The sequence below is a fragment of the Chaetura pelagica genome, unplaced genomic scaffold, assembly GCF_000747805.2.
Source record: "Chaetura pelagica isolate M959 unplaced genomic scaffold, ChaPel_1.0 scaffold117, whole genome shotgun sequence".
Lineage (NCBI taxonomy): Eukaryota > Metazoa > Chordata > Aves > Apodiformes > Apodidae > Chaetura > Chaetura pelagica.
In genome coordinates this window covers 9133419-9150541 of record NW_009954185.1, presented here as the reverse complement: position 1 = coordinate 9150541, position 17123 = coordinate 9133419, and the positions used below count along the sequence as shown (strand labels likewise).

At 43.7% G+C, this 17123-nt stretch overlaps 1 protein-coding gene across 1 annotated transcript in view; it reads left to right on the top strand.

Moving 5' to 3' along the window:
• The window catches only part of EGFR (epidermal growth factor receptor), a 43399-nt gene that overhangs the window by 7820 nt on the left and 18456 nt on the right, over positions 1–17123 (top strand). The window contains 11 exon segments of the mRNA XM_010002991.1: positions 326–467; positions 1303–1419; positions 1979–2105; positions 2205–2278; positions 3448–3538; positions 4248–4447; positions 5445–5577; positions 6955–7054; positions 8939–9096; positions 14478–14513; positions 15888–16029. Of these exon segments, the coding sequence (XP_010001293.1) occupies positions 326–467; positions 1303–1419; positions 1979–2105; positions 2205–2278; positions 3448–3538; positions 4248–4447; positions 5445–5577; positions 6955–7054; positions 8939–9096; positions 14478–14513; positions 15888–16029 (1320 nt within the window).

Below are 17123 nucleotides of genomic sequence, written 5' to 3'. Positions count from 1 at the left end.
AGGGAAAATTCTTCTGTCTAAGGCATGCAGATTTGCTCCTGTTCCCACGTGAATCCCAACAGCCCTCCACCAGAGTGTAAGGTTTCTTTCTCAGAACCAGAAAACCTCACGTTCTCTCTTGTTTTCCAAATATTAAACTCAATTGCCCAACCTGAAGCAACCTTTCACCTTCAAAGCACGAGGGACCATCCCTGTAGGTGCTTGGGGTTTCCATTAGAGCTAAGCAGGAAACAGGACCATTACAGTGTTATTAAAGAACTAATGTGAAACTAGTGTTGCATTTTAAGGAGAAGGTGTTTTAATGGGTGCTGTTGTTCAATGATAGGCATGTCGCAAGTTTCGGGATGATGCTACCTGCAAGGACACTTGTCCCCCATTGGTCCTGTATAACCCCACCACCTATCAGATGGATGTCAACCCCGATGGAAAATACAGCTTTGGAGCCACTTGTGTGAGGGAATGTCCACGTAAGTTCATTTCATGTCGCGGCCACAAAGGAGGTGGGCAGGGACCTCTGTCATCCTTCTGTGTTATGGCCAAGTGCCAGAGCACTTTCTTGTTCTCGTCAGCTTCTGTGGGAACTGGGAACAAGTGACAAAAATGAGACAATAGCTGGTGAAGATGCCAGACACTTCAAACCGGCTGCATCCATCACCTTCCCTCTTTTTTAACCATTACATTTTGGCTTCTGAAGATTTTTTTCTCTTGTTTGGGGAAAAAAAGCTTCTTATGGGAATCATCAGAACTATAGTCACACAGTCCTGAGGATTGCCAAGGCATTATCAACTCTTAACTGCTTCTTAATTATGACTGATAGAAAGTAATTGGTTTGAACAGTCCCTCTCAAGACCTGTGGTCATTACTTCCTCTACAGGTGCTTGATTTTTCTTTTATGCTATTCCATGGGTTTTTTAACCCATTGAGAGGGTTTAGCTTAGAGAATTGATGTCCTTTTCTGAGGTTGACCATTGCCCGGCCTAGCCCTTAGCCTGGAAGAGTGAATGAAGGTGAGGGATCAGAGGTGCCATGTATTGATCCTGATTGTGGCACTGCTGCACAGCCCGACCTTGACAATGTTGTTTTGTCCTTCTGTGACCATTCCCCTCTCTGTACGGTGGTGATAGCATTGTGTGTCTGTCTGCCTTCAAAGGGTGTTTGTGAGAATCAATAATGAATGCCTGTACTTCGCCAAGTACGCCAAAAGTTAAACCCCCCCTTTTTCTTCCTAGCATTGAAAGGCTTATGCAGCCCCCAACACATCCCTCTTGTATTCCAATGACCTTTGTATCCTTGCTTTGCCAGACAACTACGTGGTGACAGACCATGGCTCCTGCGTTCGCTCCTGCAATACCGATACTTACGAAGTGGAAGAAAACGGTGTTCGGAAGTGTAAAAAGTGTGACGGGCTGTGCAGCAAAGGTATAAAAAGCATGGAATAAAGGAATAAGGCTCGGAGATCATTGAGAACTCATTAGAAAAAGTGCATGGAGTTCTGACCTTCATTAAGTTCAAATGCAATCATAAAAACCCAGTGATGGTTTGGAGGTCTGAGAAGTGGATTGCTCAGGAAACATGGCCATGGAGCCGGCTCTCCAATTGGGGGACACCACAGATACAGTAGATAAAGTGTGTGTTGTGTGCATGGATATCTTGCACATTAGTCCTCTCCTTCGTTTGTCCTTCCCAGTATCTGATCAAGGGGAATAAAATGAAAATGAGACAAAGAGAACCTAGAGCATATTCCAGAGCCTGTGTGCAGAGATGCTCAGACCAGAGCTGCACAGCTGGGCAAGCAGGAAGCACTTGTCCTGTGGTGCTTTCTGAAAAGCAAAAGTAGGCAAAAGATCTATAAAACTCATCGTACAGTGATATGTTTAACCAAATGGGAGTGCTTTCTGAACTGTCTTCCTGTTTATTTCCTTCCATGTGATAGGGCTTCACTCTTCTTCCCTCTAACTTTTGTGTCCTCTTTTAACAGTGTGCAACGGCATTGGAATAGGTGAACTTAAAGGGATCCTCTCCATAAACGCCACGAACATCGACTCCTTCAAAAACTGTACAAAAATCAACGGGGATGTCAGCATTCTCCCAGTTGCATTTCTAGGGTGAGTTGCTCACTGGTCATTTAGCACTGCAGGAGAAGGTCTAAGTAGAAATTCAGGCTGAGACATTCCTTTTCCAATGCCTCATTCTGTGTTTTTCAGCGATGCCTTCACAAAGACCCTACCCTTGGACCCCAAGAAGCTGGATGTCTTCAAAACAGTCAAAGAAATATCAGGTCAGCAATGGGTTTTAAGCTGAGATGGTCTTTCATCAGTGCTGCCAAAAACACGAAGGGAGAGGAGGAAACATTTTTAAGTATATGAGGAGAAGAGCAAGTAAATTTTTGCTGTCTCTGAGTTGCCAGGGGACACTCTTCACAAAGGTGATCAGCAGGGCTTTGCCAGCACTACACCCACATAACCCATACTGACCTTCGAGACAAGGTGTGTCATGTGGCCAGACCATCCCTTCTGGCTGACCTGTCAGCCCTAGCAAAGAGTAAAAGCAGAAGGAGATCCTCAGCCACCCAAGAAGTATGTGGTGATGCAGAGGCGTGCCACTTGGGCTAAAAAAAGCCAAGGGTGTTCTATTTGTGGAAAACCTTTCAGCAGCTCCTTAGGGAAGCGTGCTCAGCGGCTTGCGTCATCCTCGTGGAGACACCCTCTACAGCCTGCAGAGCTCTTCCTTAGGGTGAATGTGTCTCCACCAGCCCAAAGTGGCCACTGGAGCCAAGTCTTGCACCAAGTATCAATTAAAAGTAATTTTCTTCAGCTCGTTACAAAGTGAGTGCAGCATGAGAGCTCAGTCCACAGATGTGACTCCAGCTCCACTTTTCTTTCTGTCTTTTACCTGTCTGGTTCCCTTCAGGGTAGCAGTGACTAACCTCAGGGCTTCAGATGGCAGCCTGCGATTTCCCAAATTCTCCTCCTCCTCCCAAGCACCTCTGCTGAGCCGGGGAATCTGCTTTCCTTAGCAAATCCACTCCGAGTGGCTGTCTTCTCTGCTCCATTTCTGCTTTCTCTTCAGTTTTCCTTTTCCCTGAGGGTAGCTCACAAATGGGACAGAGGATGCCTTTCTCCTGCAGCCTTTCAGCCAGGGTATCTGCTGGCAAGAGCCATCATCACCGGTGGCTCAGCGTGGCAGGATGTGTGCTTCACCTACACACTCATCTCTTGTGCTCCTAAGCCCTCATGGCGGGCTAAGAAGTAAACTGTTTATAAAACTGGGTTTAACAATATCTTCCTGCTCTCTAAAATGTCATCTTTCACTTTGAGATTCTGAGATAAGCTTAGGGAAAGCACATGTGCCTTTGCCTGGGACACGAGGAGGAGGAGGAAGAGGTTCTGCTGCCAATACTGACCACAGCTTTATTATTATTTTTTAATCTTCTTTTCTTCATTTCAGGATTTTTGTTGATTCAAGCCTGGCCTGAAAATGCTACTGATCTGTATGCTTTTGAAAATCTGGAGATTATACGAGGCAGAACCAAGCAACAGTAAGTAACTCATGTGCCAGAGTGACTGTAAAAGAAACTGTTTAGAGCTGCACTTGTCTGAGCACACCTAGGTAACAAGTGGTATGAGACTCAGGTGTCCCCAAACTCAAGAAAAAATAGGAAAAACCGTGCAAGCACCATGTTTGTAGCAATAGATAATGTGCCCTGGGGGGGATGAGACCCTCAGCTCTGTGCTGCCTGTGCAGGGCTGCCCTGAGCCTGCTGTCAGGACCAGGGTCTCCCCCACCACCCTGGAAGCACAAGCAAGTTACAATGTGAGCAGAATGTGATGGGATTTAAGATAGCTGAGCAGCTGGGGATAGAGGCAGTGGCTCCAGGTGGTGTGGACACCAGAAGTGCGTCCAGCGCCCTCTTGAGCTTACCCCAGGAAGAAGGATGGCTCAGTGGACCAGCACAAAATAATAGCTGCTCTACCTACAACCATTGTTGCACATCATTTACTTGAAAGAGCATGCCTGCTGCCAGTTTTAATTTAAAAAGCCCATGTAAAACCAGATATGAGTATTGCAGTTGTTTTACAATGATGTCATGTACCAGGGTTAAGTTCGGAGGGCTCAGCAGCATCTCACTTGAACAAAATTCAGTTCATAGCATCACACATTTGAAAACCAAAAAACAGGTTGAGTAAAATCCTGCTTACTAACTCTCTTTCTTCCATGTGCCTTCTTTTTGTCCATCTCCATTTTAGTGGCCAGTATTCCCTTGCTGTAGTTAACTTGAAAATACAGTCACTAGGGCTGCGCTCCCTCAAGGAAATAAGTGATGGAGATGTTGCCATTATGAGGAACAAGAACCTCTGCTATGCTGACACCATGGACTGGCACAGGCTGTTTGCAACTCAGACCCAGAAAACGAAGATCATACAGAACAGAAATAAAAATGAGTGTGGTAAGTCAGCACTGCCATCACGCTCTCCATGGAAGCTTGTGTTGAAAAGCAGGATTAATTTGAGCAAGACTTTTTTCTCTCCATTTCTCTGGCTGCAAAATTCTTCAGTGATACAGCTTTAATGAAGGTGGTGAGGGAAAAGTGGGCTTTTTTCCCACCAAGGATGTGGGTTTTATGGTGTCCAGCAGATGGGAAGGAGCTGCTTCACCATAGTGAGCATAGTGAAGGCATGTAGGTTGAAGGACAGAGAAGCTAACTGCAAGCATTGAATATTTTTACAAGGTTGAAGCTATTGTTCATCCATGCTGCTGTTGACTGCAGTGGGCCCTGGACCAAAATCTAATTATTTCTCTTTGCAGAATATGAATTTGTTGTATTTTAGAAATTGCTCATAGAATCACTGAATGGTTTGGGTTTAAAGGGACTTGCCATGGCCAGGGCATCTTTCACTAGATCAGGTTGCTCAAAGCCCCATCCAACCTGATCTTTAGCACTTCCAGGTAAGAGGCATCCACAGCTTCTGTGGGCAACCTGTTCCCATTTCTAATCACCCTCATTGTAAAAAAATTCGTATGTCCAATCTAAATCTAATCACTCTTTCACTTGAAAACCACTGCCCCTTGTCCTGTCACTACAGGTAAAAAGGCATGACAAGTCCCCCTGAAGTGTTAAAAGGCCGCTATAAGGTCTCCCTAGAGTGTTCTCTTCTCCAAGCTGAACATCCCCAACTCTCTCAGCCTGGAACTGGTTTAGCTTTATTAGACGATTGTTAAGCTGTCACAGAGGACCTTGTTCTTCTGCAAATGGCCAGGAGTCACTTTCGGAATCAAGAGAATCAAGAGAATGATTCCTCTTCCATACTGCCAGGACCGTCCACATCTGCTTTAAAGCAGTTTGGAGGGACTGGCTGGTCAGGATGGAATCACTGGCAGTGCCGTGTTTGCCCTCTCTTCTGCCTTGACCTTCATGGCTTTTCTTGTCTCACTTTCTCCCTCAGCTGCTGCCAGGCACATTTGTGACCCACTGTGCTCAGACGTGGGCTGCTGGGGCCCAGGGCCCTTCCACTGCTTCTCCTGCAGGTTTTTTGATCGCCAGAAGGAGTGTGTGAAACAGTGCAACATCCTGCAAGGGTAAGGTGTCTGGGAGGTGCCTGAGGTTTTGGTGATGATTTGGGTGTTTTGGTTTTTAGGACATGTTGCAGCTAGAAAGGAAGCAAAAATACAGTCTCTGGTTTCATGGGATTCACCAGCTTTGCAGAGATGTTGTGTGAGCACAACATCTAGCTGAGGTACCTCTCCCTCCCTGCTAAGCATTGGTTGAAAGTTTGCTCTTGCCATGGTGACTGCCATGAAAACATGTGAGGAAATTATCTGCAGGCCCAGGGAAGCTAAGTCTAATGCTTCCTTCTCATAAGAAATGAAGGAGCTTAAAGCCCCAGTGAAAATCCACAAGCACATCGGACAAGAACCAGAGCCAGTTGCAGTCATCCCTGAAGCCAGGGCTTCATTCCTTGGTAGGCTTCCTTACTGCAAAGGGACTCTTAGATTTGCTCAACTGAGTGTCTTACCCTTGCAATTTGCAAAGCTGCAGTCAAGGGAGCATTGGCTTTCCTCTGAAAAGCTTGGGGAGCAGCAATTCCAAAAGTATCGCTTTGGCCTCACTCAGGCTGAGGAAAACTATGTGTATCAGGACCATGGCTGGGTTTTTCAGGTAGTTCAGAAGGTGATTGAGGTAGGAAAGGCATGGACAGCACCAAAAATTACAGGGATTTTTTAAATAAAACTTTCCCAGTTCGACTTTCTAAAATTATGACTGTTAAGCAAGTACTTGACAGGGTGCGGATGCCCCTGGTGTTTTTGTTTCTTCAGCAACTTGCAGTTCAGCAGCTGTCTTTTTTGGTAGTGAATTCCCTCTAGCAGCTGCCCCTGAAGGGCAGATCTGGGCATTTTTTGTGTCAAATGATGGGTAGATTTAGTTTAATTAATAACACCATTACGTGAAGTAGAACAGCTTTATTGCTATTGAAACCATCTGTTCCCATCTTACGTATTTTAATGATTCATTGTGTGTTGTAGGGAGGGCATGAATTTAATTATCAGTGCATTGCTATTTAACTTTCCTAATTATTATTTGGAGCCTTGGAATCACTTGAACTGTTTTTGCTGTTCTCTTTGCATCAGTACCATTTAAAAGCCTTTGGAAATCATTGCAAGTATTCTGCGTCGTTAGTTTAAAAGGGAAAGTAAACTAATTTGTAGTGTGCAATCTGGAGTGCCATGTGTTTCACTGTCAACCAAATTTCCCTTACTCTTTCCTCTCCCTGGCTGTGCTGAGCAAGTGCTGCTGGAGTAACCAGGCTGGTCCCCCTGTACCTCCTCCTGTCTCAGTACCATCATCCCAATCTATTGAAACTGGAGCAGTCAGGAAGAGGAGAGAGAAACAAAACTTAGCACTTCCCAATCAGCCTGGTTTTTAATTATTTCTCTTTTTTTTTTGTTGTTTCCCAGGGAGCCAAGAGAGTTTGAAAGGGACTCCAAGTGCCTGCCTTGCCACCCCGAGTGCCTGGTGCAAAACTCCACCATGTACAACGCGACCTGCACTGGACCCGTAAGAGCAGATTCAACTTAGCAAACCTGCACCTCAGACCATCTATTAATATGTTTTTCCAGTGTTGAGATGATCCTGAGGTCTCATCTACCCTTCTCTGGGATCAGGAAGAGATGGGGGGTCAAAGGGCAAGATTTGGGGGCAGGGGGGCAGAAACAGGAGAGGGAAGCTCAGCCAATTATTTCTCTGTTTTGTCACCCATCATATGTGTAATCCACAGACACTGTGGGGCCTGTCTTTTTTGTCTTTTTTATAGAAGGAAAAAATATAACATTTACTTACCTGTGTGATGATACAGTAATTTGGTCAAAATTTCAGGAACTTGTCGTTGCTGAACCAGCCAACTTGGTGTGAGCTAATTAAAGTTCCTTATTCAGAGGGAAAGAACTGTTAAAAATAGTGGATTAAAACCAGCAGCTTTTTGCCTTTTTGAAAAGCCATGGTAAAATTGTGCTCAAAACCAGATATTTATGGAGAAACATTCAGGAAGCAGTTTTTACTTAAAACTATGTTCTCTCCTCTAACTAGGTTACAGTAAATACCTATATTAGAGTAATTGCAGGTGTAAGTTATGTTCAAGGGAAGTTGGTCAAAACAAAATTACTGGATTTTCAAACTTTTTTTTTAATATTCCAAATTAATACAAAACTCCTACAAAGTTCAGGACAGTGTAGTCTTGCTTGTCAGCCAGAGTCTTCTCAGTTTTGTTGATCTTTAATTTTGAGAATAAACTTTTGCATTAGGAAATGCCCAGTTTGGCAGCAGTGCAAATTTATTTCCTTTTAATCAGCTCAAACCCATGTCTTAATTGTAACACACTTAATAGTGTTACAATTTTTTGAGAGTTTTTGGAGAGTAGTTGAGATCAATTCTCCTGCTTCCATCACAGATCCTTCCCTGTGCTCCTTAACCCAACTCTTTAAACACCTCTCATCATTTCCTGCAGCCACTGAGTGCTTGACCCTTACCCATCCTCAGTCTGCAGAGTCACTGCTCAGTAATGTGAAGCATTTCCATCTTCCCTTCTAGCTTAGACCACCCTGGCCTAAGGGATGTTATTAATATTATAAGCTCCTTCAGGTGGTGACCACCCCCTTGTTCCATCTAGTAATCAGTCTCTTAGAGTGGTCGTTATACATTACAGTAATTAAAATAATCTTCTTATAGCTTGTCTTACTGTAGTCCTGCTGAGACCAGCACTGTGGATCTGGTCTGGTGTTACTCCATAATAGAACTTGACCCAGAATTACTGGCTTCCCTGCTTTAAAATATTTAGGGCATTTCTGGTGCTGTTATAGTCTGAATAAAAACAGTTCTGTCAAAAATGCCAAAGGCAATGCCTTTAGATACAAACTAAGTGCTCACCAAAGTTAAAAAAAATAACACATAGACTTCTTGTGTTGTCTTCTAGTCCCCTAACAGAGGAAAGAACCTGTGCTGAGAAATAAGAAAATAATGATTTAAGGCCAGAACTTCAGGGAGGTATCAGCAGTCCAGCTCCATCCTTTTAAATCATGTGATGGTAGATTGCACAAGGCAGCATCCTAGCTCTGCTTTTGAGCTTACTCCTTATCAAGATGTCATTACATTTTTCCCCATTATAAGTGAAAAAGGCAAACTTTCTAAATAAGCAGAAGGCCAAAAAAAAAAAAAGCAGCAACACTGAAGTTCAGGGAAGTATTAGCTTAAAACATCAGATGTTGCCTTTTGTACAGCCTTTTGTACTACAAGAGCAAATACTTGGAAGAATATCAGGTAGCAAGGTGGTAAAACCAGATGATGCTGAAAACTTCCAGGAGTGGAAGGCATTTGGATTAATCTTCTGAATTTCTTCCTGAATAGGCTGATGAAAGGGTGTTATAAACAAGCTGTTTCTCTTTGCAGGGTCCTGACAATTGCATGAAATGTGCCCATTTTATAGACGGCCCCCACTGTGTGAAATCCTGCCCAGCAGGTGTTCTGGGTGAGAATGACACCCTGGTCTGGAAATACGCTGATGCCAATGCTGTTTGCCAGCTCTGCCATCCAAACTGTACACGGGGGTGAGTAAAACCTCGGGCTGAATGGAAAGGGCAGGAGAGGGGAGTAGGGGGAAGGCTCATTCCCTTCGCAGTGGTCCTGTTTCAAACCGCTGAGAAGAAGAAACAGCAGGGAGAGAGGTCAGGAGTACACAGGTAATGTAAGCAGAGCACAGTGGTCTTTGTAAACAGGGGGCACTTCATCTTTACACAGAAGGCATAAAAAGGAAAATTGTTTTAGGGGGTTTGAAACAGGTTAGTTTGTTGATTTAAATAGGAAACTTCCTGGAATTTTACAGAATTTACCCACCAGTGATATACGTTTATTTTTTTTCCCACCTGGCTGGGTGCTGGGTTCTCTGGTTTTGGGAGGAACATCAGTGACCTCTGGTGGATGCCGGGCTCCTGGGGGCCATTTTTTCTCTGCACCTTTCAGTTTTTAGGAGGGAGATTCCAGGGCATACCACAGAGATATTCTTTCTTTTCTTCTTTCCCTGTGCTAGCACTTCGTCTGAGTTTAAAGCCTTGTTTGTCTCCTGACTGTGGCTTTATCAGTGGACATCAGAGTAAACCAAATCTGTATTAACCATTTTTGTCCTCTTTTAGGGGCATACTTAAAACTGCCATCTGTAATGAGCTGTGAGTTGACCTGTATTTAACCTACATGACAATAGGGAACAGCTGTCTCCTTTCCTGGTTTCTGACCTGCAAAGGACATGGGATGTGTAGTAAAAGGTTTTAGGGTTTCAGTCTTGGTTGTTGGGCTGTGATGCCTTCAGAGTTAAAAAACAGCCCACATCTGGTTCTTCACAGGTCCCTGTCCTATACCCTGCAGGCCTGTTTGATCCAAAATCCTCCTGTAATATGCCTGTAATATGTATTGCAAGAGAAAAGTGTTTCTGTGTGTGTATGTATATATATGTGTGTGTGTGTATGTATATATTCAGACCAATCATCATCCCATTGTACATTAGCTAATTCAACTACCAGGTCACTAAAGGGCAGACAGCCCAGGCACTCATGGAGAAAAGGAGATGAAGGGTTAAACCATCAAGTAACAACCCTTCCTAGTGCTCATAGTGAACCCAGTGCTCTGGTTTTCTCATAGGATCTGCAACAGCCACGGAGGTTTCTTTTACAGCAATGACCCTAACTTCTGAAAAGGGATCTTAATAACTATTCTCTTTATTAATGGCCTCAGTAGCCGCAACCATTAGTCCCTACTGATACAAACTGGCCACAGGGATCCAATATCCTTCTCCTAACTGGCCACATGGAAACGTGGCTGCTAACTGGAGTAGCCTAATGGATGACCACATCTGAACACAGCTTTCAGCCATGCAGCCTCGGTAGCAACATCAAACACTGCACATGAATACAAACTTGGAGAACATCATCTGCCAGACGTAGATGTAGCTCCAAGCAACACAAAGGTCCTTTGTGCACAAGCAAGTTCCCAGAGCAGAGTTCATCAGGGAAGCCCGTTTCTGCCTGCCTTTAGCAGTGGATGGGTGTACCACAGGAGTCTGGCAGGTCATGGGGTAGGGTAAGGGGAAGTTTTGAAGTTTTTGAAAATTAGGGGTACCCAACATATGGCTCAGTGTATTTGGCCCTGTGTTATTCATGTAGAAGATAAAAAGCAGTGTCAGCTTATTCTCTTACATGAAAGAACCGAGCTAAATTAGCCACGGCTGTATTGCAGACGTGTTCAATGGCCTGTTTGTGTTGCTGCCCTACTGTGGCAGAAGAAACAGGTTGTATCCCTGAAAGGCTCAGTACAGCTAGGAGAAGGTAGTGTTACTATTTTGGTTTACAGATGGGACACCTGAGGCCAATGGCATTGATGGGTAGGGAGCCAGTGTCAGAGGCATCACCTGGGAACGTGCCTTGCGACGCAGCATTGTCCTCATGAAGGCAATCAATCAGTAATGCCACTTACTGCTCTTCACGCCTTCCCTTCATTGTGCTGTGGGAATGGGGTCTGTTCAGCAGTGAGTGGAAAACATCTGTCTCGCAAAGTTTCTGCTTCCTTAGAAACCACAATCTCAGCAGTTTCTGCATGACAAGAAACAACAACTTTATTTCTGTCCCTGTCCAATTTCACGGCCAGAGCCCACAACATCTTATCAGCATGATTATGTGTGCTTACTTCAGTAGTCATGCACAGTAAGGGTTTCCAGGATCTGTCTCTATTTTCCTTATTTGAAGAAGCTGCAAGTAAAGAGAACTTCTCCCAACTGCGCTTTGTAAGGAATTTTGTTTTTTTACTTCAGGTGTGCTTACTGGTAGAGAGAGCATTGATCAAAGTGAAGAATGACATCCAGTCACATTTTCTTTCCTGAGTCAGTTTTTCAGCCTTCCTTAGAAAATAGAATGGAGGAGGCTTTCTCCTGCTCCATCCAAAAGGTCCCCTCTGTACCAGTTCTCCTGTAACCTCTTGGAAATTTTGTACATGAGCTTCCTTTTGCTCTGCCTCTAGTACAACTGAGAAAATATGCTCAAATAAAGACAGCAACATCCCCAAAGCCCTGGAATTACCCCATTTCTACCTCCAGCAACAAATGACACACAGCAGCTTGCTTAATCTGCTTAGATTTGTTTTTCCTTTGCCAGCCTTCTACAGTATGGGAATTTAATCAGGGACAGGCCCTGGGGTGGAAGAGCAAGGAGAGAAGCCACCACTGTAGGTGGTAGCACTGGCTGACACATCCTGCCTCCACAGTTGCTACCAACACTGTGTCTCTCACCAGTCTTCATGTTCAATTCCAGGGGATTTTAGGGGGGGGGAGAAAGCAGCCAGTGGCTCCAAGAGGGAAGCAGCAGCACAGTCTAAATGCAATCCCTTTGTCACACTCTGAGGGTTAGTGAGAAAGAACAGGCAGAGGAAAGTTCTTGTAATGCTTTAAAAAGCCCAGTGGTTTTAGTTTCTTTTATTACTGTGAAGTAACTTAGGTTGTTATGGTGTGAATTCCCTCTGAAAGGCCATAAATCATAGCGAAATGGCTGTATTATATCGAATTAGGAGCGGTGGGTTGAGGATGAAGTTGTTTAAAGCTTGATGGAGTTGGGAAATAAATATGTGTGTCTAGGACGGGTAATATTTACATAGACAAAATGCTGAGTTCAGTGAGCAATAGTTTTCAGACACTGTACACAGCACTGCTTTTCCAATAAGCAAACAAATATTTCAGAGGCTAAAACTGCTGCTAGATTCTGTCTGATATATCCATAAGATCTTGAGGCAGTTCATAACAGAAGGTCACGTTTCTCATTTTGGATTCTGCAAGCAGAAGAGAAACGATTCAGGAATGGAAAAAGTGATTGTTTAGATTCTGTAAAACCTGGGTTACTTATGTTGGGTGTCATCATAAAATTCCACATTAAGAAAGATGGTCATATTTAGTCCTGGAAGGATATTTGTCATAGGCTTTATTTCTCCTTTCACTTGTGAAATGAATCAGAAGATCACATGGGACTTGAAAAGCACAAGTTTCTCTGTCTTTCTCTTCCCAAACACCTTTTCACCTTATCCCCCTAAACATGATATTGATGGATTTGTGTGGGATTTTTAAAAGAAAGTGAAAGATGAAAATCTACGCCTCTCATGCCTCTGTTTTCTAGTGCATGAAAATAACTGGTTAGTCATTCCTCAGACTGTAGATACTATCCACTCAGCCAGTGTTTTTTGCTGTTAGGAAGCACAGGGAAGACTCGCCATCATAAAGTAGAATGGCAAATCAGTATTTTTAGAAAGACAATCTGAGGGACCACAGTCACATTCTGAAATAATATGAGATCTTTTCATTTTAACATATTTATCAGGAGAAGCTGCACATACTTAATTGCATTAGCCTATACAAATTCATATCTGGGTAGTAGAGCATGGTAGGATGAGGTCTTGTATCCTAGATCCATTTTCTGTTGAGCACCCAAAGAGAGAAGCCTGGTGCAAAGCAAGATGCTTCTCCTGTGGCTGTAAGCAAGCTGATGGTTCTACTCTGCATGTGCAGCCTCCCTGTGCTTACTTGCACAACTGAGCAAACAAACTAAGCTGTAGGCACACAGGGAACTCTTGACAAAGCTGGGCGCCTGAGATCCGGGAACCAGTATGCACAGCACTTCCAGGGTGTCCAGGACACCAGGATACACATTCTTGCATGGGAGCCCAGTGAACTCACAAGACCTTCCAGATGCTGGGTCTTGGAGCACTGTGTTGGCCCAGAAACAAGGCGAATACATGAGGGAAGATCAGAGTAATGCAAACAAACAAACAAACAAATGAAAACCCAATAAAATGAGTAGTTACTTCACCTCTTCCTCCCCCAGATCTAGATCAAGGTATGAGATAAGATCTGCAACTCCACCTGCCATTTTGAATTTTTTCTGGTTCCTCCTCTCAGCAAGAAGGAATTCAGAGCAGTTTTCCTGGCACAGGCTCACTCCTTACCCTCTAGTTGACCTCCTCTGGAGTTGTTCTGAGATGATGCAGTTTCTTTAAGTCAGCGCAGGGAGCAGATACCACAAACTGGACTTTTCTCCTTGCTGTGCTCTGTTTTTCAGAGGTGATGTAAGCCTCTCTGTAATGCTCTCCTTCCATGGTAGACACCACAAAGGCCACAATTCCCTTGAAAAGCATACATCTTGTAGGCCAGCAGAATTTAGGGAATGCACAGTGCCTCTCACACCCATTAGACCATCAAGTGAATACAGTCACTATGTTTTCATCTGTGTTGGGTATTTTTACATTGGGCTGCCTAAATTAATTTCTGACATCTTATACTCAAATGAAGGACAAATGACTTGCTAGTAGAGTTTCTGGCTCTCTGGACAACTGTCATACCTGTTTATATCACCAGTAAGAAAAGACCATGGATTCTGAAAGAAAGATGTCCTGGACACATACCGTAGCCAAACAGGGTGCTGTCAAATCCCATTTTCTGATGGGGTCGTGTATCTGCTACCCAAGTTTTCTATTGCATAGAAAGTCTGGAAATCAGAATATTTTCCTTATCAGGAAGCCCTTGTGCAGGGGAGAAGCTCCTTCTGTCCTCCTCCACTGTCAGGCCTGAACTTCTGTGCTAATGCAGATGTCCACGCAGAACCAGGGAATCCAGGTCCATTCCAATGCAGTGTATCTTTTTCTTCCCCCTTACCACATGATAGAAACCTGTTTTAAAATACACTTTAAATGGAGTATGCTGCATAACTATGGCTCTAGATAAATGATTTTGGAGCAAGGCCATTGACTAATATTTAATTTAATGTAGACTATTATAAATTCCTATGTTAATACTTTCACTGTTCTGAAACACAAACTTTTCAATCAGTAGCACTCTTCTTAGTTGGAATTGTAAAAGTATATATGCCAGAGCTAATATGTTTGTAATGTTCATTTGTTTTTACAGGTGCAAAGGGCCAGGTCTTGAAGGCTGTCCAAATGGGTGAGTTATTTCATCTGCTACAATTGACAGCAGAGCTGGAAAGAATGCATGCATGTTTACATATCCATGCTGGACACTGCAAGGCTGGGACTAAAGTTAAGTCTTCAGCTCTGTACAGGGAAATGACAGATTAGAGCATGCTCTGACCTATAAAAATTATTTCAAAAACTGAGAAGTATCCCTACTGGTACAAGACTCCAAAACCTTATTCTGGTGAGCTTGTTTATCAAGGTGTGATCTGGAATCTGTTAGTGGAGAACAAAAGGAGGAGCTGGAAAAAGAAAGGATTAAGGGCTAGTGGAGAGATAACCTTTAGGATTTATATAGTTACCTACATTTCAAGGTAATTAATCTCAGAAACCCAAGGAGCCTTTTCCAACACTTGCCCAGTGACCTGTGCATCTCCAGCCACTCTGCAGGTAGATGGATGTTCATTCTTCACACTAGATCTTAGGTTGCAGTTTTTGGCCTCATGACTTGCTCAAAGTCATGCTACAAGTGATCAGGCTTCTCTGACTAAAAGAGAGGGATTTAGTTTCTGGCTACAAATTCACACAGCACAAATTCAGCCTCAAAGTGTCAGTAAAAAGTGACTCTATTCAATAGTAATCCCTGGGGCAACTTAGAAAGATCTGTGATGGATCTCTAAGTACAGACCAAAAAAACAACTTTGCAAAACAGGATTTTCTTTTCAACTTAAATTTGAAATGACCCAGTGTCTAATAAAGAGGCAGCAATCTGTCTGTACAACATGGATGGTTCACACATTACCTGGAGTCAGACATGTGTACTTGGGGAGGAGGGCCAATGGTCTGAAGTTCATGGTCACCCTTGGAGGATAGCCCTCCCAGTAATGGTGAAGTGTCAGCTTCATTGATGGTGTAATGATTTTGTATGCCTTCTTGATACTGTTTTCACTCCATGTCCTTTGTGTGTCTGATCACATGTGGGCTGCCTGTGGCTGGCATTTATAGGCATCACAGACTGGATGCTCATGAGCTTGGTGGTTCTGTCAGAGGGCAGAGAAATCCTCTTGCTTAAGCTATGGGAATCAGCTCCAGTTGTTAGTTTGAGGTAAGAGTGAAGATTTAGAGTGGGTTACTGAATGAGAAACTTAAAGATACAGACACCCAAGATATTTGGAATGTCAGATAGGCTTAAGCAGATGTCACAGAATCCCAGAGTGGTCGGAGTTGGAAGGGACCTCTGAATATCATCCAGTCCAACCCCCCTGCTAGAGCAGGACCACCTACAACATCCAGAGTGTGTGTTTGATCAAAACCTAAGTCCTCATGCAACCTCCGCAGGGTTCTTTTTAAACTCTTACACCTAAGCATTTTTTTTTCTCTTTCTGCATCCCCTCCTGTCTTGCAGCTCCAAAATCCCATCTATTGCAGCTGGCGTGGTCGGAGGTCTCCTGTGCCTGGTGGTGGTTGGCTTGGGCATTGGCCTTTACTTGCGGAGGCGCCACATCGTCAGGAAGCGAACCCTGCGCCGGCTGCTGCAGGAGAGGGAGGTGAGTGCCCTAACCTGGCTGCTACACCAGCTGCTTTCTTTGGGGCAATGGGTGCCAGCCTCCTCCTACCAGAGACCTAAACTACCATGCACCTGCCTTGTAACTCAGTGAGCCCTTGGGATAGCAAACAAGGCATCTACCACACTAGATGGGAAAGAGGCGGCGGGCACCTAACACCTGCTGTGTCTCAAGTCTGGTCCTTCTGGATATCATTTTCAAAAGCTTTAGGGGATTTAGATGACTAAATCCTAATAAAAATCATTGAGATTGTTTATTGAGAACTATGCTTTTGGGGTGAGATGCAGTGGGTTTGATGATCCATACCACTGTGCCATGTAGTCCTTGACTCACTTCTCCCTCCAGACAAACCTTGAGGCTCCTGTGGCAAATTGGGCACTTTTGAAAATGTTACTTCCTTGGTCAGGTGCATGTCTAATACTGCAGAAAAAAAAAATATGAGAGAGAGAGGAGAGAAAGGAATTGAGGAAGTATTTGTCTCTTGTCTTTGGTTTGGTTTTAGCACAGAAGCCCCCCCACAAAGCCATCAAAGTGAATGGGTTCACCCTGGTGAGCTTGAAAAAGATTCCTACGCTGCTTTTTGTTTTCTGCAGAATTTTGTGTGTGTTACAGCATCACCCTCTGGGTATCTCACATATATAATAGCAAAAATCATTATCCTGGATAAAAGCTGCTGTTTTATGATTAGCCCCTTTCTCCTTCTAGTCCAATCCTAGTAAATAATTAGCAAATTTTATTTAGCATTCTGCTAAAAGCCCAATTGCAGCTTCCTTCTGTGCTTGCTGGCTTTGCAGAATTAGCTGCTAAAATCCTTTAAAAAAAACAACCTGTCCTGCTTTTTAGTGCACTACCTAACAATATTTTGCATACCACTGTATTCTACAGTTGGGACAGTAGAGTTCTGTTTGTGCTCAGCTCATATTGTACCCTCAAATTAAGGATGTTTCATCACAACCAAAAGGTATCTAGCTAAATATAGTTTTATTCAAAGGAATGGGAAAAGAAAAATCACTAAGGGAAAAAGCTGGCTTCTGCATCAAAAATGTGTGAAATATCTGTGTTTGGATGGCATTCCT